This window comes from Plodia interpunctella, chromosome 5, assembly GCF_027563975.2.
Source record: "Plodia interpunctella isolate USDA-ARS_2022_Savannah chromosome 5, ilPloInte3.2, whole genome shotgun sequence".
In the NCBI taxonomy this organism is placed as follows: Eukaryota; Metazoa; Arthropoda; class Insecta; order Lepidoptera; family Pyralidae; genus Plodia; species Plodia interpunctella.
This window is the reverse complement of record NC_071298.1, coordinates 3,011,921-3,038,610: the sequence shown is the minus strand read 5'-3', so window position 1 is coordinate 3,038,610 and position 26,690 is coordinate 3,011,921. Positions and strand designations below refer to the sequence as shown.

Genomic DNA, 26,690 nt, shown 5'->3' with positions numbered 1-26,690 from the left:
TGGTCAACGTTTTTCGAGCCGCGAAGAGGCCGTTGATGCGTTCAAAACACACGTTTTGGACATACCTCAATCAGAATGGAAAAAGTGCTTTGAAAATTGGTTTCATCGTATGCAGAAGTGCATAGATCATCGCGGAGAATACTTCGAGAAACAATAAAACCATATGTAATAATATATGTTTGTTTAATTTTGATATTCCGGATACATAAATAGCAGCCTATGTAAATTAAATATTTCGTTGACTATTGTGTAGAGATTCTATTTCAACTATTACACATTAATGATGAATTAATTATACAAAATTGAGAAACTTTTAGAAGTTCGTTCTTGAATGTTCATTAATGTCATCTAAGAAAATTGAGATCCTACCCGAGCCTTGTTTTTGCACATTTTCATCAGTTTCATGATAGCAGCAAACACGCCCAAGTACCAATATCCAAGGAAATAATATTTTAAGGACTACATTAGTATCCTTAAAATTGTCTTAATTTTGTCAATCTGCCATATAATATGCCACCAACAACAGGGTAATTTTTTCCATGCACATTTTTTTACAATATGCTCAGTACATGCAACAACTTTCAAAAGAAATTTGAATTGACAGAAAAACATAATATTTCGGATTTCCATACCTAGTCACTTAGTAGACATTGGGAGAAAAAAAGAAATATTTTTCACGTAAATTTCTTTTGAAACCAACTCAGCCTCACTATCTGAAGGTGAAAAAAACTACCCTGTATAATATGTTTATTAAGCTTCGTAGACTAGGCTAAGTTAATTACCTAGGTACGATTATTCGCTACACATTTATCGAAGTTGGCTGTACATCAAATGAAAATACTTAAAATAACTCAATTTAAAAATAAACTTATAGACTACAATATCGAGTATGTTATCTGAGCCATTGTTTGATTTTTTTTTACCAAAAAAGAAATCTATTATTTCGTCCTTGCAAACAGAATTAAGACTATTGTTTTGAATTTCAAAAAAATATCATATTGTATGTAAATTCGTACCAAAAAATTGTTTAAATGGAAACTTGGTTAATGAATATTGTGAAAAGTAAAAATAAAATTTTTGTCATTTTTGTGTGTGTGTATGGCATAAGACAAATATGGACAATAGTCCGATAATAAGAGGACTTTAAAATGTCCTGAACGTTCCTTGCCCTAACTGTATCTAGCGTAATAATTTATTTAGACAAATGAGAATAAAATAATAATATACTATAAAGTTTAATCTCTACTTAAACGACCAGTTCCTTAATCTAACTATTAAATGCGATTTTAATGGCAGAGTTAATGTAAATTCGTTTAATAAAAGTAAAACAACCACGAATAAAGAACAAAATGTGCGAGTATTTTAGAATTAATTTCCCAATCAACATTCCCTCGATGTCGGAAAATTAAAACATCTTGGCAAGAATGAGTTTTTTTTTGTTTGACCCCTTAGTTAACCATTTTAAGGAAACATACCTACATACATAAAGTATTCATTATTTTAAATGTACCTAATAATGTTGTTGAATGAATGAAAATTGAAAGATTTCTTTCAAATCCAAAATGTACAAAAAATCTATGAAATTATTTATACGTAATTAATTATTTACGCTTATCCTAAGATCTTAAATAATTAGCATAATATGAAAATGATTGAAAAATCAATGAGAATGTTTAAATACAAATTCCACATAAACAAAAGCCTTTTATCATTGTTACACAATTCGAATGATTTACTTTGGGGTCAACTTCATATTTTGATCAAGTAATAAAATTAACCAACTTAAAACTTCGCTAATCAATAACAAAATCTGATAATTTGAATAAAATATCAAAAAGTCATAGATTAGTTACATTATTTAAACTTAATAAGCTACATTTTCCATCAGTCTTCTACATGTAGAGGTCGAAGTCGAAACCGCTCCCCCCACTCAGGTAGTCGTAGAGGTATACTGCCATCTCGTCCAGGGCCTCGAACCTTGGATCGTTCAGGTCCTCACGGATTGACCGGGCTGATCTGGACAGCGACCTGGAACAAAATACATAGGTTTTTACACAAGTAGTTAGTGTAGTCACTAGTAGTCAGTGCAATCAGTGAAGTATAGTTATTTCGACGAATAAATTCGGCATGAAAGGATGTATATATTTATGTATTTTTGTTATCTTTCACGCAGAATCTACTGGACGTATTGTTATGAAATTTGGTACACGGGTAGAATATAGCCTGGAGTAACACATAGGGTACTTTTATGCCGAAATTCCCACGGGAGCGAAGCTCTGAGCGCAGCTAGTTAATCAATAAGTTCTCGTTGTGAAATGCCTTCGATACGCGAAGAAAAGCAGTACGCGAAGAAAAAAAAAGTTTTACCTACTTTTCTAGAAAAAAATTACATACATATATTTATTGGGTTATAAATATTCATCGGTATTAACATTCAACAAGTAAAGGTTTGCTTGAAAGGCCAAATTAGCGATGTCATTTCTTAACATTTTTTTTAACTGTTGGTTGAGGCAGTCATGTTATATGCATAATTTTATGTTACTAAGCTCACCACTTGTAGGCAGCGTCAATCATTCAACAAATGTATAGAATACGTAAACAATTTACTTGGTAATCGTTATAGGGTACAAAAAATAAGCTATTTTGGTTTGATAGGGATCAATCACGTATCATATATACAGAAGTTTCTTCCGGCATTTCTTCTAGTGGTAGTTCCGAAATGTTTGTAATTTTGATAATTATCCGATGATATTTTATTTGTATGAAAATTGTGTCTGTTCCGCTTTCGCAGAGCAATTCACGTGGGCGAAGCCGCGGGAAAAAGCTAGTAAAAAGTTTCTTTTACAAAAATATAATTTTTTCCACAAGCTTTTGTCGTCAGCGAGATCTTGTGGCATTTAACGCCCGACAAAAAACCCGCATGTCCGTGTTGTAAACGATTGAGGAGTTCCCTCGTTTGGAGCCGATCCGGGCTGCGACATCAGGCCATGCTTATCACAATAATGCATTATCATGGGAACGGATGGGACGTGGGAAATTTCAATTTTGCAGGTCAACTGGGAGAAATCTAACTTGCAAGAGTTGATTACAGACAGGCAACGGGACAGGTTAAACTAAATTGAGAGATTGTAATATAAATGTGTACCTGAAGTCAGTGTCGGTGTCGAGTTCATCTTCGCTGGTGAAACGTTCGCGGATGTCCTTCATGATGCACGCCTCCAGTTTCTTGTGCTGCAATAGGTGGCACTTGTGTAAGACTATATTTCCTTCTTCCTTACACTACTCATGGCTGAGGGTCGCGGTCGTTAAGTGGAATGAAATACACCCAACAAGTATCTTGGCAATGTTAATAAAGTGGTGACATAATCAACTTTTATTTTTTTCCTTCACCGGAAGCCAGAGGTGGTCGATGAAAATTACTATAAATGATGTCAGATTGTACAGTCAATAGGCAAAAAAATAAAACTAAAATAAAAAAAAGTTTCATTTATAATGATTCGTATCTAATTACCTTATAGCACCTGAAGAAGAACATTGGCTTGATCAGCTCTTGAGAGAGTGGGGCCACGTCCCGTTTCACGTCCGGCACGCATTGCTGTGTCAACAAAAGTGATATTATTCTTAGACAATTTTTTGAAATCTGTATTTTTACTTGTCTCGTTTAATATTAAAGAACGCTTATATTTAATTGCTAAAAGATGTCTCTGATTTGACAATACTTCGAGTTCCAGCTCTTCAACATCACATTAACGTACACAAGTTCATTGTAAATTCGCCGCTATTACCGCGCATAGAAGTTCATGCAGGGTAATATTATGTGCTGTAGACTGTACCACACGGGTGCTACGAGTATCAAACTTACCGAGAATTTCTGGCAGAACTGCAAGCCATCTTGGATGTCTCCCTTCAGTTCCACTGAGACAGGAAGGTTGGCAATCCTTTGAGTTATCTGCTCGTAGTTGGGCTCCAAGTTGTGGTCGATGTAGCCCAGCTCCTGCATCACGCAGGTGATGTTGCGGACGCGGCCGGCGGCTGGACCGCGGGAGATCACCTCCAGGCGGTCGCGGAGGTCCATGTCGCGCTGGATGTAGGAAAAGTTATGTTTTGTATAAAAGTAACGCCGAAAAGGAGGCCTGAGACAGCGATGAGGAAGATCATTTTAGAGAGCTGAAAGTGCACTTCAAAATTTATCAAAGTAAGCAGTGGCTTACTAAGAAACTTTGAAATATTTCTTTTACGTCTAAATAAAGAATGTTACCTTTTGTAAATCTATCTAAGTACCAAACCAATTTTATATTTTTCATTATAGATGGACATTCGGTAAAAAAATTTTGAATCATTACTTGGCTTCAATTAAAAAAAAAATATTTGTAGATAAAAATCACTCTATGAATGTTACATTTAAACGTGCGCAATACCTTCAAGTTAATGCTTTAATTGGGAGAAACTAAATCTGTGTGATTTGTCCCTATATTATTATTATATAGTATAAATACCTATTTATTTAATAATAACATCAGACTTACCGACATCCTATTACTGGCTCCAAAATATTGCGGCATGGGTTGCTGGTAGAACTGCTGCTGCTGGTACGCGTAAGGGTTGTACTGCGGGGTGGGGGGGTAGAACAGGCCGGGGGCATTGTAAGGAAACTGGTAGAAGGGGGTCGGCGCGCTGAACGGCCGGAACTGCGGACTGGTTGGCATCATGTAGGGGGGGATTGGTTGTTGTTGCTGCTGGGGGAAGCCCTGACAATGACAAGAAAAAAAATACTATTACAATTTCACAAAAAATAAGTTTGATATAACATTGTCACAGTATCGTCTATGCTGATAAAGTTATTTCAAAGTTTCAATCTTATCAATGTAAGATATGTATACGCATTATAATGCTGTGTAATAAAAATAGATATTTCGACATAAATGCTATCGCCTCTTTAGCTCAGTGGTAGAGCACTGGTCTCGTAAACCAGGGGTCGTGAGTTCAATCCTCACAGGAGGCATCGTAAAAATTGTTTTTAACAGTATTTTTCTGAATTTTTTTTATACCTATATATTTTTTGTTTTTTATTAATTTTATAGATAAATCAAAAATCGCAGCTGAAAGCGATATAAATGTTTTTATGAAATCACTGTGACTTACAGCGCCATCTGTATGTATGACCTAGATAGAATACACAATTTACAAATATATTTTTACGTGATTTATTTTTAATTTTCCTATGTATAAATAAGAATAAAATTACCGAGTGAGGTCGGAAAGCGAAAATATTTCCGGGTGGAGATTTTTGTGGATGTGATCCTTGGTCTTGTAAATTATTGTCTTGCTCCGGATGTTGAACGCCATCTGTCGGTTTGGTTATGGTTTGCGTATTTGGGTCCATAGAGAAACCGGGCGGCAGCTTGCCGAGGAAGATAGGCGGTATTTGCGAATTCGGTTGTTCTTCAAAAGATGGCGGTGCTGAACATTTCGTGTACGCGTCTTTCATCTCTTTGCGAATTTGTTTCACAACTTCGGCACCGAAACAGCTTTCATATATCTGGAAAAATTATTTAAATTACTATCATTTTTATTATTATTTTCATATTTATTAAATATTTAAATTCATACCTTTTTAAAAATACCTACATATAAAGAAAGAAGCAAACTTTTTAATTTAGTTATTTTTAGGCTTAAGATTTCAAAAATATTTTCCATGTTATTGAGTTGGAAATTGGGATTTATATTTATTTAATAACAAAATATAAATAAATAAATTATAATTAAATGTTTCATCGTGCAGTGTATAGTTGTTATATGAACTATATTTTCAAACAAGTGTCAAAGAGCAGTCGTGGCCGAGCGGTTAAGGCGTCTGACTAGAAATCAGATTCCCTCTGGGAGCGTAGGTTCGAATCCTACCGACTGCGGATTCTGTTTTGTTTTTTTTTTAAAACGCAGCATTAGCTGATCATTTTGTTTTGGAAACTAACCATTAGAAGGGTATTCAGGGAAACACAAAATTTTGATTTTTAGCAGAATCATTACAGCCTTGACATCAACTTTGTGGTGACAGTCGCCGTGCGATGGGTGATGCAAAAAAAATTGATCCAATATGGAAATCAGCGCACTGATTTCCTAGGGCGATTTGGTTATAGAAGGAGTTAGAATCCTAAAATACTGGTAATCACTATTTTGACACTATAATTATTTATAATAAGCAAGTGCGCTGGTCTTACCTTCATCATGGCGTATTTCTTGATAAACCGGTCATCGCTGCTCGCCAGGGCTTGCACGACGCATAGCACACACAGGAAGATAAGTTTTTGCATCATTTTCGCTGTGGACAAAGATTTTAATCTCGAGTCATTCATCACAATTAAAAACATTAAACAGAACATTACAAAAAAAAAAACACAAGTCATAATTTGCTGAAGAAAAATATTTGTTCAATTCGCTCTATGAGAATTTTTAATTGATTTGATAACAAAATGCATTGCATGTCTGTTATTTATTGTAATTAACGTATTTGTAACCAACACACCTATAAATATATTCGTAAGTAACATTAATAATAAAATATATTTTTTTACTTGGTCTCAAATAAGGTCGACAGACGTTTAAGTTAATCAAGAAGTGATTATAAAGATCTGATGTTCCTGGTGTTTCATTAACTGTTAAAGTTATATTAATAATTAATATTAGTATTTATAATAAGAAAATATAGACAATAGACACTGAATATCTATATAGTCTTCGAGTAATGAATAAAATTGCAATGAAAAGTGTCGGCATTGAGCCCAGCTTTTAAGTCTCGTCTGAGTAAACAATGTAAAGTTTTAAATGCTGAGAAATTACGATCTCTCACGATGTAAGTATCAGGCAAAAAAATTCAAAATTAAAGCTCTTAGAATTCTCAGGAAGTAATTAAGTATTACGCTTGGTTGTGCTTCGTTTGGGCATTGAACTGTATGAGAGACAAGTCGCAATAAATTATATGATAGCTACGAAAAATACAAAATTGTTGAATTAATTAAAAATGGCAGCCAACTGGACTATAGCTTGTTGTAAGTCAGTCTTAATACTGACCATAACAGAACAAGAGAAGAAAAACATGATGGCAAGAGTGTGACCAGTAGGTAGAATGAGATTCATCAAATAGCAAGTACCTACCTAAGCAACTATGCTGATGCAGCCAGCCGATACGGTAAAAGTTTTCCAGTAGATATAGCGTGAAAGGGTAACAAATAGCTCTTTGTTCAATAAATAAAATTAAAAGACAACATTCATTTCGTTCGTACAAATACGTTTATAAAGTATCTGTGTAAAACTCGTAGTAATTTATTATTCAGACAGTTTATCACGTCTTCATCTCTTACGGGATAGACAGAACCAAGAGTGGCTAAACTCGAAGGCCACTTAACTAGCTTTATGGTGGGCTTGTAATCGAGTGTTAGTAAGCGTTGCTAGTAGACACATTTCTAGGTTATGCCCCTTATCCCTTTATTGACTTTTTATTTTTACAATCTGAGCGGGAGAAGAAGAAGCAGATCCGTATGTTTTTCTATCACTCCCAGACCAAGTTGCTTAAAATTAATCATTTTTATATTTAAAAAAAACATACAAAACAGGTAAACAGGTGCGGCCTACCTGATGGTAAGTGGTCACCACAGCCTATCAACGCCTGCAACACCAGGAATGTCACACGCGCGTTACTTACTCTGTGGCCTAGGATCTTTAGCCACAATTAACTCAATGTTTGCTAAACTATAGTTTATATGGTACCTAACGTCTGCATATATTAATCCAATTTATTCAGCCAAGAGGAATGGATTTAACTGGATGAAGGCTTTTTATAATTTTATGTTCATTTGGTTTTATCACTGGAACTGTTGAAATATTACTTGAGTTCTAATAGCTCTTCCGTCCTCTTTAGCTTATTGGCAGAGCGCTGGTCTTGTAAATCAAATTCGTGAGTTCAGGCGCCTGCCCCAGCAGTGAGAAAATTTAAACGACTGTTGATGATATCCCAGTATGGGGCAAAGGCCCCTCTCCCATTCCCATTACCCTAAGCAGTTTAATATAATTAGTTGGACTCACGACACTTCGACTGATATTGCTCTCATCTTAATAGCAATGATACACGTATATTATTGAATATCAACGTGGACTAAGGAGTCATAAAACTTAGAAACTAGTTACAAAAACATAAGATAACTCCAGGCTATTTTAATTAGCCTACGTGTAATTGAATGAGATCTGTGGGCGGGTATCAAAGGCAGTCTTGATGGCCGTCAGTGGACTGCGATTGGACACAGTTCATTAACACTGTACATCGTTAATAGTTGTTATTATTATGAAATTGCGCTTTATATTGCTATACTCTATGGTGTATTACTTCGATACGGGAAAAATTCGACAACTGTTTACCGATAGTGTATGCCGGCATTATATTGCCATAGTCTATTTATCCAATGGTTATACGTATACTATCGGCGACAGATGCTGACGCGGCTGAATGTAAATTTCGTAGTTTGTTCGGGAGCTTTTAGTTACCGTAAGGAAAAACCAGAAATGTACGTCAAAACCGTCAAAATTTGGCGAATAGTTTGATGAATCTATCTCCAAATTTTAAAGGTTAGTTAAACATTGCAACTGAATGCAAATGTCAATTCCACAAAGATATACAGTCACTAGTATATCAAGCTACTACAAAGCCTTTGCAAATTAGCCGGCATTACCGAGGCATCGAGTCTATAGTCTAGTCATAGTAACCTATATTGCGGAATTTTGTTTTGTCAAGTATTCATATAAAAATCAAACAGAATAACAAGTATAATTGTATAGAGTTGCTGATAAACTTCGAAAATCTATCGATTGAGGAATCGATAGATTTATTCATATCATTATTGGTACATATTAAAGATACATATTGAAAGCCAGTGCAGATTGATATAACCGATTACATAATGTATGAAAACCATAGTATTCAATTCATAGTAACAAAATATACCCTTTATTTTTTAATTTTCATTCATAAAAGAGAAACTGATTAGATTTATTAATTTATTGGCGGAAAGAGACGTTTATCCTAATAAACAGTAGCTTAAAAACAAAGTTTAGACCTTCATAAGACATAAGCAGATAAAATCTTATTATCATACATCTGTGTTCTGGCAACCCTGTTACCACCGTTATAACATTATAACCTGGCAACACCGGTTGTCTTGTCGGTTTGTTTGACACGGTTATTAATTTTAAATGGCTGAAATAAACTCAACTTCTCAACTAATATTATAAATGTGAAAATAAGTTTGTTCGTTTGTTACCTCTCCCCACTTTATCAACTCTTCTTCATCTTTCTCTACTCTCAATACAGAGAAGGACATAGGCTATCTTTCATCCCAGAAAAAATAAACTATTCCCGTATTCAACGCGGGCGAAGACTCGGCTAAATATTGTTCTACTTTTAAATAAGTTAAGTTTAGTATTTTTCACAAAATGTATTTTTTTTTTAAATGTCTATTTGATTTTCTGGCTAGTCTTCGATAAAATCCCGCAGATTCAGCGCATTCGTCATCGTTTATCGACGATCAAACACTGGCGCTCTTCCAACATGTTCATCTAAGCACCGTTACCTCAAGTTACCTCACATTTTCTGACCTTACGTTTACATTTCAATAGCCTTGGGAAAATTCAAAGGAATTTAATTTCTTGTGTTGGCGGAAGAAAAAAAATATCTTATAACCAACCATTCAGATTAGAATCAGATTGGGCAGAATTCGGTTTTTTGACCGAGTGGGCTTTAAAAGGGCTCTTTATGGTGGAAATATTTTTCTTTACTTAAGAATATATAGCTATATTGGCACGCTATGGTATATACATGTTGAGTTTGTTTAACATATTACGGAACAGTTTTTTCAAATAAAATATCTCATATCTTTATTTCATTTAAATAAATTTCTAAATAATCTAAATGACATTTGGGATGATCGGATAAAAGACTATTTTCAGTTCTGGCCACAAACCTACAATTAGTTAGGCTCACGTACCGCTGTTAACGATCTGAGTATATGATGGTCGTGGCAAAAAGCTTGTTTCACCACTGTATAATCAGAATACGATTTAATTCAACCACAATGTTCTTTGTACATCGGTGATTGGTTCATGTTTCCGCTTCAACGACTTAAAAACCACTGATCGCTTGGTTTATGCCGACATTACGAAGATTTGACGAAATTAAAATATATATATATTTCAAATATAAATATATTTCAAAACAACTTTCGGACTTCACTAATTACACCCTAAATCGTTATATTTTTAACTATCTATAATTTATTTAGGAGAGTCATAGTGAGACGAGCTGTTTGTTCATTAAAACGACATATACATGTAATATGTATATGCCGTTTTACCATACGGTAATGGCAGTAGTACGTATGTGAATTGAGATGATCATTATAAGAGATAAGGATGAGGTGTGTACGTTAGCAGTTTATCGATAATATCTTTTTTCCAAATAAATTAATAAATTAATTTATATAATAACAACAGTGGTGGTCGTAAGTTGCGATTTTGTCAGTAGTAGTATAAGAAATAGTAATTTTAATTATGTGTGGGAAAAATAATATCTTCATAGCTAGCTACATACACCCTAGACATACTAAATACATATATAATTGAATGCCGAACAATGTTTTTTTTTTCTAAGAATATCACTTGAGTTTAGACTGATAATACGCGATAGGTACATAAATAATAATAAAAATATTATTTTTATTTCTTAATAGTCCCGCGCTGTCTTAATATGTGTGCTTCACAACAACAATACCATTTTAGAAGATAAATCTCACACATTGGACCCATGTCCCATGTAAGCCTCAAAAGACCGCACCACTGCAACCCGTAAATTTCTCAGATAGACAACATAATAAAACTATAATATTTGCAAAATTAAGTAAATATTCCTGATTGATACGAGTACACTTATATTTTAACTCAAGGAATTAAGTGCTATGCGATAAAAAAGATACAATTATTCATCGAGTCGCTAATTCGCGTAAAGAGAAAAAAGAATTGGATGTATCTTTATCGTTTTAATAGACTTGCAGCTGGTTCTAGTGACAGCGTAATTGCCACCTAATCGGATCTTATTAAATGTGAAACCAACCTTGATTGAACCCAATAAAAAGTAAGTTATCGTGAAATCTAATACAAAATCCGACAAACCGATCATCTGAAAAACACACTTTGATGAGTTTCTATAGACGCGACGTTACTTAGAACTGAGCTATATTTCTATAGGTGCACATCGAAATAGTACCTAATGAGTAAAAATTGACTGTTACAAAAATGACGTATATATGAATTAACTTAAAAATATTATAGATTTTTTTTATTACATACAAAATCAAAAACCCAGTCTTCGGTTTTTAATATTGTATGTAATAAAAAATAGTCAAATAATTTTATATATGTATATTACTAAGCCTATTTGCTGCGCAGGAAGTCACAAAACTATTATTAGTACGAGTCAGTTCGTATACCTAATACACTATGCATGTGGTTACAATAAAACTACACATAATGGCTCTTTTTATCTTGTACAAACTAGCAAAGTGCGAAATAACATTGAAAAAAGGACAAGTATCGATATCGATGAATATGCACTCGATAAGGGCACAACACTAATTACATTACGCAAGGCAGAGGCAGATGCACGGAGGCTGCGCATACCGGGAGCAAGGCCGGCGGGATCAGTGACCTGGCGCCCTGCCCGGGGGAATGTAATTGTTTTGGATAGATTTTATTTGTATGTACTGGTCTTTGTCCGCGACATCGTCCGCGTGAAAATGACTTGTTGATATCACATGTTCTAATAATTGCAGATTTAGATCCCGATTTTAATTAAGACCAAATCTGCATAACATTTGTTTGCGACAAATTAAAGTTAACAAAGAAGGTAGGTATAATAACAATAATAACATCGCCTATATACCACATTGATTATTTTCGATATATCCCATCGCTTTAAGCACATAAAACTGCAGTACAAATAGAGACTAGACACAGTTTTATTATAAGTAGAGATGATGAGCAAACCTGATCGTGTATGACTAAAAATAAGGAAATGAATCATTATGTTCACGGATACGTAAATTAATAAAATAATTACTATATTGAAATTGACAGTTTAATGTGTAGAACTGCAATACATTACAATATTTAACAGTTATATTTTGTCTGACCATATTTACAAGAGTGTAACGATCAACCCAAAGCTCTGTCTAAACCGTTATGTATATTTAAATTTGAAATGTGTAAAGCATCGCAGAAAATCTTTGTATTTGTCTCATTGCAAAAGATATCAACGCGTGTGAACTGAGCGTCAATTCTGCTAACGTTAAGTTACACTCGTATTACAGTTGGTTTTCAATCTTCTTATTTAAGAGCTACGTAATTGTTAGTGGATTAATAGCCACACCTTTCTAATCTTTGCTTTGTATATTATGTATGCTTGCCTTCTCTTTCAGTCGGTAGTTGGTTGGTGGTAATTCGCATAATATTTTCAAATCACATATTCAGAAATTAGACCTTCACAGGAACTTTCTTACTTTCAGGTTTCATTAAGATTTTTATTCTAGCTATTTAAGACCCATTGCTCATCAGTTGTTAAGGCATGTCGCCTTGTACGACATCCACGGGAGGTTTTAGAGTGGTCCTATTCTAGGGCGGGACCACACGCCACGAAGAGATCCCTTCTAGTCCGCGGTTTGGATTAATCTTCCCGTTTGTGAAATATTTTTTTATTAGCTAGTCTCATTTCTGGGCAAAAGCATATTATATTAGTAGGAAGTAGGAATCAGTTATTTTATACAATTTTCACCATTTGCAAAAGTCACGTCCTATGTTAATGGATGTCGGAAAATTATCTTGCTAGATTACACAGCAAGAGTCAGCTTTTAAAATTATAATGAAGCAATTAAACAACGCTATGTCTACTCATCTATTTCTGTGTGTAATGGCTTCGAGATGTAATCTGAGCGAGATGCCACGATCATTCCATACAATAGAGATAAGGACAAAAGACATTCAATTTGATGCCACATAGACGTCAATGCTGATAAAGTACTGGCTGTAAATGGCAGAGAATTACGTCGGCTTTACTAACTGCAGTTACAAAATTACAAATACGATAAACAGTTATTTAACTCGGGAGCTCAAAACACGTTTGACTAACTTTGATAATGCGTATTTGGTTGTATTGTTGTGCGTAGTGTACAAGAAAGCTAGCAACCCGGCCCAGCTTCGCACGGTCTAAGACACTGTTTTATATGTATAAACCTTCGTTAATTGTCTAAATAACAGTGAAAACTGCATTAAGATCTGTTGCGTGGTTTTAAAAGAAAGCTTATAAACAAACGTACGCGGCGGATATGGGGTCAGGTTATACAAATGTTTATTAAACAAAAAACGAAACAAGAAACAAAAAAATAATAAATCAAAGTAAATAAACATACCTGCATACAAATATAATGTTTATTCATTATTTTCTATTAAGAGTCATTAATAGAAATTGATGAATTACAAATTAAATCTGCAACACGCAAAGTAAACTTCAAGAAAAATGTTATACTTATGAATGAATTATTAACTGGATATTTGAAAAATGTCAAGGAATAGACTTTTGTAATGTGTCGACTATTTTATCAATCAAAGTAGCCAACTTATGTATTTGTGATATATATTATTATACAAATTAATTAATTTAATAGATTTAATAGATATTTTACAAATTAATTCGAAAGCTCATAAACCAGACTCTCATAATGTTAATTCTTGCCAAGACTTAAATGATTGCTGTTTTAAACATTAATTTAACCAATTATTGTTTATGTTTACTTTAATGTTTTAACACGTTATTTCCTCCTTCACATGTACTTATTTTTATATATCTAATTTCACGATGATCGTTGTTTGTAATCAAAAGTAATCACTACAAACAATTATCGTGAGATGAGTAGGTAGGTAGATATTCGTGGTGTTGATAATCATGATAATAAAGATGGTACTGCATGCACCTTCAGACGTGTACGAGGAATATTATATTATTATTTATCGCATGGCGCAAGCTTGATGTTGAACAGTGATCAAATAGAGAGGTATTGCCCAAAGCATTATTATTTGTTATCGTTTTATTATATTACTAGATGTTACCCGGGGCTTCGCTCCCGTGGGAATTTTGAGATAAAATAGCAATCTTGGATAATGTACCTTTCTAGATTTTTTTAAATCGGTATGGTAGTTTCGGAGATTACCCGCCTCAAACATACAAACTCACAAACGCTTACCTTTTTATAATAATAGTATAGATGTTCAGTGGTGCTACGTTGCAAGCGCACCACTTTGTAGCTTCGTTGTTTTTCCATAGGTTTTGACACTTACGTGCGTTTATGTACATCAAAATTACATAAAATCCCTGCGTTCTCTGTCGACGGACATCAAAATGACAGAGCACGACGGAACAATGAGGCGTGGCTCTTAAAGACAAAAAAACAGCGCGTCGATATCAGCTGAATGATACACTGTTATGAGCAATGGGACATGGCCCTTAGAGAAAAAAAAAACAGCGCGTCGATGTCGGCCGAATAACACACTATTTTAAATGTCATTTTCAACATGATATCAAGTCTTGGCTGTCCTAACTTGTTTGCTAACAAAAGAGAACTGGACCAAATTGAAAATTTGCCAGTAAAATATAATCTAAACGTACATATATAAACGTTATGGTAACGTACAATAACGGTAAAGCAATTTGAGAGCTTCTCACGTGTTAACCTTATCAAGCAATGTAAATTCATATAACAGTATAATAATTGATAAATTTTTGTTCGGTTATATGGAACGGATATGGCAATGTAAATATTGGTACAATTATTATATTTATCGCCTATGTTCTGCTGTTATTATGGCAGATTGTTTTGCGAGTCACGCTGGGTTAGAGTATAACGGGTATGAAAGTATTACAAGACTATTACATTGCAAGGCTTGCAGCAAAAAAGTTTAAGATGGTATTATGAACACACAACTTAAGATTAATATTACTAGCGGCTACTTATTGTGGTCCAATCATGCACGATTAACTATTGTGATTAGACCATGTGTGACCTGATAGTGTTTTCAGGATCGGTGCACGGGTCCCGTGGGATATATAATATCTTTTACTAAGTAACAATAGCAATTTCGGGGATTATGGTGGATCCAAGAAAAGGTAAAGGAAGGAGAGGGAAGAAGAGACCGAGAAAGAGTTATGTGAGTCAACTGAAAGAGAAGGCAAGCGTCGTGTCGTATCGGATGTGTGGCGAATGTATTCCACCGACGAGAGCATAACTTAAGAATATATTGAATGGCGGAAATGCCTTTTCTTTTAATAGTTGATTATGGCAGACCAGTCGGTTGTTATAAAGATGTTCCATGATTACACATCAGTCATGCTGCAATATAAGGTATGTGGATAAGTTAGTAAACATATGAGATATGGAGCTATGACAGGAATAATCACACGAACCACTAACGCTAAAATGGAAATTGAAAAAGTTTTTATTAAACATTTTGCTAGCTTGTGCTCGCAACTTCAAACGCATGTAAAATTATTTTTTACCTGTTCCTATGAACATTTTGGGAAATCTTCTAGGACTCCTATGCTCTCCCCTAGCAACTACCCTCCTTGGGGAGGGTACAGACCCGTAGTTTAATTATCTATGCCTTGTAATTTATGGTGTGCATTGTATGCCAGTTTCATATAGGGGCTTTAATAATTGGCTATTTAAAAAATAATATGCAAAAAATATTGGAATAATAAAATACGATAATAATATTTTTATTTAATTATCAGTTTTATTAATTACTATATTTTCGTTCTGAATAAAGTAAAATCCGAAATTGTGTCCAGGATAACAAACTATTATAATTTTTTGGAAAAAGTTACTAGTCAAATCACATACTCGTCTAAAGTCAAAAACAAAAAATCTATTTTCCAACTGTTGAAAAAATGGTCAATTTGGTAATATGAGTGCTATTTCCTTGATCACTCTACTGTTGTATGAAATGCTGTATGTAAAATAAAAAGTCACTGAGTAGAGCATCCTCTATGCGGTAACTAGTTTCATAAAAATGGAATGACATTTTTTATATCCACCGTGGGTTCGCCTATGGAAACTGGAAAATTTCCATTATTACAGTATAAAATTGTTGAGACGACATTTTTCTGCGAATACGAATGTGCTTGAATAATAAAATAAAACCATACGGTATTACAAGTACATCACCTACATAAGCTACATTATCAAAGCTATAAAAAACTTTGCTTTCTAACAGTAAATCCTATTACATGGAGTGGACGTTGTGATCAGAAAAACGTGGCGACATCAATTGTAGTCTTGCGGATTTCTATCCCGAGTCAATCTAACATAAACATTAAGCATACAGAAACTCTTTCGAATCATCGAAGCTACAACTTGTCAAACAAGTTGGCAAACTTATCTGATTGGTCAGTACGTTCTTTTTAATTTTACACAAACTTTTAATGTACATAGAAATACCAAAAGATCCTCGTAGATCTGTAATATTTATTCTTCGCGTGGAGCCTTTTGATGTTCTTTGGGCCCGAAAGAAATGAGCGAGTAATTACAGAATGATGTGCATAATATATTTGGTAATCTTTGGTTAAATCAAATATGACACGGTTGCTCGGTCTCAATTTACGCATTTTCATTTGGTTTCACAAAATCTCTTCCATGAATTGCAGAAAAGCCAGACAAAACTTTTAAAATACAAGATTTACCGTCACACGTCTCTCTCGTCTCTTCTTCTCTCTTTTAAGCGAGTTCCCGGTTTTATTCTATTTTCATTTTAATGAAGAAAACAGAGAGAGAGAGACCGAGTTGTGTACATTACCCATATTATCCAAACGGAACGTGTCAATTAAATACAATTTAAGCTTGGCTGATACTCATAACTAAGAGATTGCGATTATTATGCAGAAATAATTGCAAATTGCACGGCTTTCTGCCATAAAGAAGCTACCAGCGACTTTTCTTGCTTCTGATACCGTAACTGAACTAGTATACGCAATAAACATGCATTTTATTTACATATACGGTCGTTATGTGGACATTTTTTCAAAATGGTATAACGACTGCTGAGGGCCGTTTTTCAAGGAAAATCGATTCTCCAATTTCCCTTTTTTAATGAGGGCTACATAATGTCTTTCTTCCTCGCGTGTTCCCGGTTGTTTACGTGGCTGTGACCGCGTAAAAAATAAACCTTGAAAAAACCGACCATCCGCCTGCTTTCCGTCAACCCTTTTTGGGAATGCTGATGTTGGCTATTATTACATCGTTTATTCCTTACGTCGTACGACGTAACGGGAGGTTCTCAAGCTGTCCCTAGATGATATAAGCGATTAAAATGATGACAAAAAAATAGAGAAATGCTTTAGAAAATTAAATGGCGTTTGTGGTTTTATGAATAAAGGCCTCTCATCAGTTTGGTCGTTAAGTAATCATATAGGTACCTAAGTATTTCGTAGTGTACATTATTATTATTCTTACTAAACTCATTAATGCTTTACCACAGATAATATAGGTACAGTGACATGCATGGTTATTGCTTAAATATATGCTTTTAGTAATGTAAATAACATGCAGACAAATAGTTGATCCTGCTTTTAGCAAGCCTTCAAACGCAACTTGCGATTGAAGGCTGTAAAATTATACTAATAATTTGTAACAGAACTCAAGATCCCATAGCCTAACACAAATTGTGGGGAATACAAGAAAAAAAACCATCCTAACTAATTTTATGTAAAATGCGAGAATGAGTTTATGTTTGTTTTGTTAACTAAATCCGACAAACCGATCATCTGAAAAACACACTTTGATGATGAGTTTCTATGTTTAAACCAATCTTCTTGATATCATTCTTGAATTAACAAATAGGTACTTTATGAGTATAGAGAAGGACATATAACTTTCCATATCGAGAAAAGCTTACCAACCGTGAGAAAAACATGTTTTGAAAAAAAAATCTGAAGTAAGTATGCGAAACAAGCATTTCTGCTCTCTAATTGTGATAGTTAAGTAACTACTTATTAAATACATAACTAACAAAAATGTCTACAAAAAACTTGCATACTGAAAGCAACCTTTTTATCTTTAATTGAGATGTTTATAAAAACTTACAAAAACATGATAAAAAATCAAGTAACTAACATAAGTGATTCGCATGTACCCACTTGTTTTGATTCAAATTATGTTTTTGCTGAGTCGTACGTTTCGTAACGGGGCTTGGTCGAAACACGAGAATTAGCGGTTTAATTAGTAACAGTAAAAATAACCTCATGAGTTAACCAGTGGCGTAACTATAGGGTGGGTTGCCACGAGCCCCCAGAGAAAAAGGGCCCCAGGGGTCTGCTACTATGTACTTTTTGATTTTACCCTGTACCAAACGAAGATGTATAATCATGTGTAAATTAGCATAAGGCTTTGAGCAACGATAAAATATTAATGTGTAATATTATATCAAAAATCTCTGTTCGGCCTATCTAATTGGATGATTTGTAGATTTTGCGTATTTTTTGGAATCCCTTGCAACAAAGTTTTAAATAAATATATGACTTTTCCATAATAAATAATACAGCACTGTAAGGTGGACATGTAACTTAATTTCACCTTAAAAATAATAATCTACTGCAACTTAAAGTATGTAAATATGTCAAGATTATTAATTTTTGAAGTGGGTAACATCTATTCCGTGTGAGTATTCAATTTATTGTTTGATTGGCTTTGAGTAAGGCTCATTTCCCTAAATTCTATGCGGTTAAATAGCTGTTCCAAATAGCCAAGTCATTGTTTTTTATTGACTTACGGTACCTGATGTGGTACAGTTTCGGATTTTTTTTCTTTTATTCAAATTACCTTGAAATGAAAAGTTTCTCAGCTGGGTGCTATATATAGTATTTTTTATCTAACCCACACTATGTATTTTTAGGTTAGTTGTGGTGGTTGTTATCACAAAATCAAATTAATTATTAATTTTCATTTCAGTTTCAGAGTCTTCAGTTTTAAAAGTTTTATGGCACAGTAAACTGTGTGAGTTTTAAAAAGTCATAACTTTTTGAGACTCACACAGTTTACTGTGTAATTGACTAATTAATATAGAAGAGGAAAGTTAATAAATGGAAATGGGCAGAGTTTAGACTTTGAATGAAGATTGTGTAGTCACAATCAGTCGTTAATTTTCCTCGTTGCGTTCTTTTTATGGTTGATAAGAAACGAAAAATAAACAAGTATATCTATCTAAAATAAATATACAAAAGAAATACTTAGGTGAGAACCGCTATCAAAATCCACAATAATTGGCGAACACACACAGGATGACAACAAAGGTACAGAAACAGACATATTTACCCAAAACATTATAGTGATTATCAGACTATATATAAGCCTATTTCTATTTGCAAATGGCAAATGAAAAAAGCTGATTATGTACATAAAAAGTTTTGTAAAGAGATCATGTTCTAAGTGAACAGCAATCGAGTATTTGTCGAATGCGAGCACGCACGTGATTGGCTAACTCAGAAAAATGAAAAGTTAAATCACGATGGGCGACCGATGGCAGATTCAGAATAAAGATGTTACCTTTAACAGTTACGGGCGTAAAAAAATGGAGCAACTGGAAATGAAGAAATGACATGTTAGAATTACTGAAGGTACCAATGCATAGAGCATATTGTAATGCGATCTCCTAAAAGGCGTTATCGGTGTGACCCGGGCATCTCAATAATTTACCACCAGAAGCTTGGATGAATATATACTCGTAGGTTAAATCTAAATTTATATAATAATAAGATGGTATATCTAAATAAACGCCATACGATTAAATAAATGAAGGTATATTAACAACCTTCTTATGGACTAAGACTGTGTGGAAGAAAGCGGTTTCAGGTAATGGGCGAAACCTTATGGAAAATTTCAATAGGCGATGCGACTATTTATACTATTATTTTCACACTATTTATTTTCCGTTTTTCACCTACACGCCCATCAACACGCTAAATGTGAGCCCTGTAAGGAAAACAGATATCGTAATTGTATGTTACATACACATAATTACGACATTTGTGTGGTCCTGAGAAAAAATTGAAGTAGTCCTTCAAGGATCTCTATACGTTGTAATAGCCGCGAATTTGCTATGAACTTGGATAGGTTTGTGTGCTGTTGACTATACTTGAATTTATAGAACATATTGTTGGTTCTTCCATTTATTAAATATACTGATATAAAATATAATAATACTCCCATTATTGCCTCTCCCTTTTTTTATTTCATTCTAACATGTCATCACATTAACGAAACTTGAAGAGTTTCGTTTTTTTTCGTCTTTAGAATATCTTTTTATCCTTTTATCACCCAGAAACAGAGCCAAAGTAAAAAATAAATATAACTACACTAGAATTGTACGCAGTAATACGTTTTAAAAGAATAACAGGGCACTACTTACCTACTATTATTATTTTTTATATAATACACCAGCCAATTACAAATACTTAACCGATGTTAACATCGAGTTCGCCTGGTAAGAATGGTCATCTCAACATTTTCTCACCTATCATCCTGTCAGACTATCACGGACCCGAGTCCGCATTTCATGTAATTGACACATAAAATAGTACTTTATATTTAGATGAGCTGTAATTTACTGTTGTTCACTCGTATGTAAAAAAGGAACTTTGAAATCAACCTAGTAACTGTGTAATTAACGTGGATATTTCAAAAAGGTAAAAGTGACACTTATAACGAATAGATAGGTTCCATTCTGTGCCAGCAGCTTCTCCCGCGAAGATTGTAAAAGTCGATCAAGGAAAAGGGCTATGAAATTGAGATTCCTCTTATAGACGATCACTATATACTTATAGAATTTCATGCACCTTGCTCACTATCCAGCTAAAAGTGTCCTTCAGATGTTGCAATCTTAGGCTCTGTCTACCACATGAGGCATAAACAGCGACACGTGACTCTGTATACCCCGTGAGGGACAAACTCGTGTGATATCAATAAATATCAAATCAATATTCTAAAATTAACTGCGAGAGTGAATACGAGCTGCATGAATGACTATAAGATTTTGTTCATATAATTGGAATTGCATACTTCAATTGACTTCAATCTGAAATTACATGATAATTAGCAGTACTTTTATGAACTATTTCAACTCGACTGCTTTTTACGACTACATAATTCTCTTTCATGAATAAAAAAATCTCTAACATTCATAAATATACTACATCTACTCACTTTTATGATAAGTAATATGTACATGATGACGTCAATAAAATTTAAGTGCCACAGGTTACAAGGAGCGTATGTATATTGAAACTAGCGACTCGCCCTGCTATGCATGGGTGGGTGTCTGTGTGTGTTACACATATGAACCGTAAATAATACTATCGAAAAACGATAGGTATATTCTATTCATTGCGTTAGCAGATTTTGTTTTATACAGCGTTCTCTCTCTCATCTCTGCATGTTCCTTGCGTTCGGGGTTGTGAAGCCGCAAAGCCCGGGGTAAGGGTAAAAATAATACCTTAAAATTTTGAAGATACGGCTATGATATTAGAAACGGTCGTCTGTGTCACGTCAATCCTCCTTGGGAATGCTATTGTTGTATTATCTGTCTATGCTGTGGGTCCCTTAGTCGCTTCGTACGACATCCACGGTAGGATATGGAGTCCTATTCTAGGGTGAAACCACACACCACACGCCGTTGTTTTATACTATGTTCATTTAGGTACATTCATTTTCATTCATTCAGATTTCATAAATGGAAATAAAGACAAGAAGAGGGAAATTATTTTTAAAATAAAATTGATGACGAAAATAAAAATGCTACTTTATACGAAACTAGATGTTGCCCGGGGCTTTGCTCTCGTGGGAATTTTGAGATAAAATATAGTTTATAGCAATCTTGGTTAATGTACGTTTCTAATGCTGAAAGAATTTTTGAAATCCGTTCTGTAGTTTCGGAGATTACCCGCCTCAAACATATAAACTCACAAGTCACAAACGCTTACCTCTTTATAATAATTAGTAAGATGACAACATTATGTAATATTTGCAACGAGAAGAAATCGATCAGAGAAAAGATTGCCAAGAAGACTATTTTCTAGATGAAAAAAAATATTAAGAAGAGATATGTAGTGAATTTCTACACAGTGTAACTACTTGGAAGTATAACTACGTATAAATGTTGAAAAATTAAAATCCCGACACTAAGATTTAAATTAGTTATTGAAAATAGTATTAGGTCTACTTTTAACGTTTTATTTCAGTCGGTATTTGAAATGCGCTGTCTTTTAACTAAAAGTTGACTGACTGTTTTCGGTTCATAATAGCTGAAAGAAGTTTTTACTTACTTTACGAGTTTAGGATAAATACTTAAGAAATCCATTATGTCTAAATGGTCTCAACTGAAGTCCAGAAAAAGTTATTGATCTTAAACAGCATTTCATTGCAGATTTTAATGTATAATTATGGTATAAAACTTTTTATACTTATTTTCTTATTTTGACTGAAAAGCTAGCCTCGAACTACTTATATTGAGAGCTACCTATTGAGGATTCTTAAGTGCACTATTAGTGGATGCAAGGATGCAACATAGGCACCCTAAACTTCATTCCTTTTTTATTGTACTCACACCGGTTTATGTAATTTCTTTAGCTTTTTTTATGAATTAAAATTATAACGTGTCATTAGAATATGTAATGATGATGAACTCACCTGATGATGGATAATAAACACGGTCACTGTAACCCGAGGTTGCGCAGGCGCAAGTATGCGATGCGCACGCGAGGAGCAATGACTCTGACGCTCGCACTTGACCTTGTGGCGGCGAGTAGACGCGAAACGGCCGCAGTACTCGTTTTATACTTAGCTTATTCTTGAGACATACGAGCATCAATAGCGTGCAACAAGACTCATCATGTCAGGTCAGCCACAAGGAGTTCACAGCTTGACTACTATTTAGGTGAAGAAGAATAAAAATATTGTCTACTTTTTCTCAACGGTGATTTGAGTACCTAGTCCTGATCAGTTACCCAAGTTCAGCAATATATGGGTCTACTATAAGCGTATATTGGTAACCTTGTGTGGTGAGTGCTCTGGTTATTTTTTTACGGCGTGGGATCTGTCCGTACGGTGGCGCTCGAGGATCGGTCAGGCTTGCTCGAGGTCATCTTACCAGTCATCACACTTAAGGTAGCTTTATAGGCAGATAAGCTAATGACGATAAACAAACCTGATTGGTTTTGTCTGTTGTCCGTTGTTTTCTGACTCTTCATGTTGAGACAGTCAACCAGAAAAATTCTCCAGCCATGATTGGGTGACTGAGGCGCTCTATGTGCGGTAAATTGCTCACATACTGTCGTATTTATGCTAATTATCAGTTAAAATCTCAACGAAGCCAAAGACAAAGCGATTTGCGTGCTCACATAAGTTATGGATAGATGCATCGCACTTTTTGGAAATACCAGAGACACGCCTTGGTTGACAAAAGTCGTCTCACTTTTTTCTGTTACTTTTTTCATGCTTGGTAGTCGGTAGTTTAAAAGTAAAGAATAAACGGAGCAGAACTACAGGGCGGGAGATTGGTCTCTCGTAAAATCGTCGACGAGGTTCGTCAATATCTGTAACCGTATGTCAGGTGGAGCTTTTACCTATCCAGCGTACTCTGAGCCTCCTCGTCCCGCGTCCGCTAAACAAGATAGAAAAAATAGAGTAACTGGAGGTATCCGACATAACTGGTTGCTTCTTATGGCTTCGGCTCCCCACATAATGAAGTCTTGGGAAGGAGGAGTAGGTAATTAAATTTGCAACTAAGGATAAGGTTTGCATCTTGTTTCACTATCTCTTCCTGGTTTATTGGGATTCGAATTTTAATCGAATAATTAGGACTTACAACTAGGTATCGAATTTATTACTAACAGTTACGGACTAACAGCAAAGGAAGATCATTAAGTCGATAAATTTATAGCTTTCATAAATGCAAGTCGAAGATGAAGATGTGTTTAATGTTTATTTCTACATTAAATACATTTAATGCACATATAATAGGCATTCTGTGAAAATAACTCACACAAAGAAAGGTAGGTTGTATCTTCGTAGAAATAATGATGTAAATACAATGTGTATTTTCCAACTTTACCTTTTTAACGGTACTCGCATGCAAACCTACTTATATAAAGCTGTTTGGATTATTTCATTCCACCAAACAGTATGCCAGTCATTAAACTATGAAAGACGTTACTTTATACATCCGCGCGATTATGGAATGACAATATATGCAGTGTAAATCTTGAATGAATGAATAAATCTCCTGAAGAATATTATTACGGAATAACTTACAAAAACACATATGTCTAATGTTGTTGATTACACATTTGTATGAGACGAAATTAGGTTTTCACGTGATGTTCACAAATACCTAGTTATATACTCACCTAACTGCGGCTTATCCTGACTTCACACGTGTTTGCATTAGGTAAAAGCCTTCCCAAAGTTTACCAACAATGAAATCCGATAGCCATATTGTTATTTTTAGAAAAATAACTAATTTCTATTAGGTTGGGTTGCACCGTCAACTTTGGCGTTAATTTTAACGTGCGCAGAAAAAGGCGAAGTACCTACTTAGGTACTTCGCCTTTTTCTGCGCACGTTATATAGAATAAAATAGCGTAGGTAGGTACTTACCTACCTACGCTATTTTGTCTAAACGTCTCGCGCGCCGGTTGAAATAAAAATAAATTGACGGTGCAACTCACCCTAAATGTTTATACGTGGATCACGCAAATTTTAATAGAACAAAATTTGATGCGGTATTCACAATCGTATAGATAAAGACTATTTGCGTACGTACGTATACATACTGATGTACGTAGGTCACATCAACAATACTTTTACTAATTTATTCCACGCGGCTGGAATTGCGGGCAAAAGTAACAAATTATTGGCAAACCAAACATACCTCTTCCTCTCATCTTCGCATGTTCCCAGTTGCATTCGGGGCTGTGACGCCGCGATGAACTCGGGGTCAGCGTAAAACATAAACCCAAATGCCGGCTCCACATTGTCGTCGAATAGTTTGCCAAACTATTGGGGGGCGAAGCCGTCCAAATGCTGGTATTTCATTGTGATTATTAAAAGCACTCATATTAACTACGCAATGTTCATGCTTTCGCGTCGGCGTGTGTCTGAGTTCGGTGACAATGCGGAGATAGCATGAAATATATAAATAATGACATATAAAAATGCAAATAAAATATTTCGATTGAATGAACATTATTAAGCACCTAGTTGAAGAAATGGATACCTGCATATTTTATAGTTTTCATACAGAAGTTGAAATAATTTTATTCCCCATTTATTTTGTTTACTGATTGATGTTTTTACAATAGGCCTCTTCGATCTTTCCCGTGGGAGCCATGCTTATTTTCAGGATCATTGCATTAACAAATAATTACTTAGACATTAATGTCAAAAATAGTACTAAGCAATAAATTAAATTATAATTATCCTTTTTTTCCAATTATAATAACCAAGGCGGATTCTGACATTAATTTATTCAATGTTATGGATTAAATATTATTTATCTTTTACAAAAGAAAAAGAGAAAATTTAGCTTTCTCTGCATACATTTGCCGATTTATGAACTAGTTTTTGTATGTGATTCACTGACGTATTATTTAAAATATATAACAGATAAATATATACAGATGTAACATAATATTTAATACATACGGAGATGTAGGATACTACGGATGAACTATATGGATATATTTTTCTTCTGATTTTTCTGTTTGCGTCATTCAGTTTACAAAATGGAAAACTTGAAATATCGCGTTATTTACGAGTACGAGTTCCACCACCGAGTGGCACCAGTGCTGCGGAAACGACTCGAAGGATTAATGATGTGTATGGCGGTCGTGTCGCAAAAGAAAACACAGTGTGTTTTTGGTTCCAACGTTTTCGTTCTGGAAATTTCGACGTGCAGAACAAGCCCCGTGGACGGCCAGAGACCCTAGTTGATAACGAAGAATTGAAGGCTTTTTGTGGAAGCGGATCAATCGCAAACCACGTCCGAGTTAGCTTCAGGCTTCGGTGTTAGTGATAAAACTATTTTAATCCACTTGAAGCAAATTGGGAAGATTAAGAAACTTGAAAGGTGGATTCCCCACGAATTGAGTGAAGCACTGCTGCGTTACATTACTTAACGGTTTAAGGGTACTTAAGGGTTTTTAAATCAAATCATTACCTGTGATGAAAAGTGAATTCTCTACGATAATCGGAAACGCTCATCGCAATGGCTGGACCCTGGCCAGCCAGTCAAATCCTGCCCCAAGCGAAAATTGACCCAAAAAAAGTTACTTCTAAGCGTTTGGTGGACTAGTCCCGGTGTCGTTCATTACAGTTTTCTTAAATCTGGCCAGACGACGGCAGACGTCTATTATCAGCAATTGCAAACTATGATGGAAAAGCTAGCTGCTAAACAACCGAGGCTGGTCAATCGCTCCACGCCACCGCTGCTTCACGACAACGCTAGACCACACACTGCACAACAAACGGCTACCAAATTAGAGGAGCTTCAATTGGAAT

At 34.7% G+C, this 26,690-nt stretch overlaps 1 protein-coding gene and 2 non-coding genes across 4 annotated transcripts; 2 read left to right on the top strand and 1 right to left on the bottom strand.

Moving 5' to 3' along the window:
- Positions 1-221: 221 nt before the first annotated feature.
- LOC128670124 (uncharacterized) lies at positions 222-22,934 on the bottom strand. Of its 2 annotated transcripts, XM_064435975.1 has the most exons (9): positions 22,821-22,928; positions 19,683-19,716; positions 6,219-6,319; positions 5,246-5,539; positions 4,527-4,748; positions 3,863-4,081; positions 3,512-3,595; positions 3,146-3,231; positions 222-2,028 (listed from the first exon to the last, which is right to left on the bottom strand). In XM_064435975.1, exons 3-9 carry the CDS (start codon positions 6,312-6,314, stop codon positions 1,893-1,895), a joined length of 1,137 nt encoding a protein of 378 aa, XP_064292045.1. In that variant the 5' UTR covers positions 6,315-6,319; positions 19,683-19,716; positions 22,821-22,928; the 3' UTR covers positions 222-1,892. The 2 variants fall into 2 exon arrangements, with proteins under 2 accessions (XP_064292045.1, XP_053601511.1); XM_053745536.2 differs by lacking the exon at positions 19,683-19,716 and having other exon boundaries at positions 22,821-22,934.
- TRNAT-CGU (transfer RNA threonine (anticodon CGU)) lies at positions 4,931-5,002 on the top strand. Its single transcript has one exon. It is a non-coding gene; the product is annotated as a tRNA-Thr (tRNA).
- TRNAS-AGA (transfer RNA serine (anticodon AGA)) lies at positions 5,828-5,909 on the top strand. Its single transcript has one exon. It is a non-coding gene; the product is annotated as a tRNA-Ser (tRNA).
- Positions 22,935-26,690: the final 3,756 nt, after the last annotated feature.

Bases quoted from the DNA above. Each gene is read 5' to 3' on its own strand.
- LOC128670124 (XM_053745536.2), bottom strand. From the start codon at position 6,314: ATGATGCAAAAACTTATCTTCCTGTGTGTGCTATGCGTCGTGCAAGCC. The intron at 4,082-4,526 runs GTAAGTCTGATG...TCCTACATCCAG, and splicing joins GAGCCAGTAATAGGATGTCG to CGCGACATGGACCTCCGCGA. The intron at 3,596-3,862 runs GTAAGTTTGATA...TTGTTGACACAG, and splicing joins AGTTCTGCCAGAAATTCTCG to CAATGCGTGCCGGACGTGAA.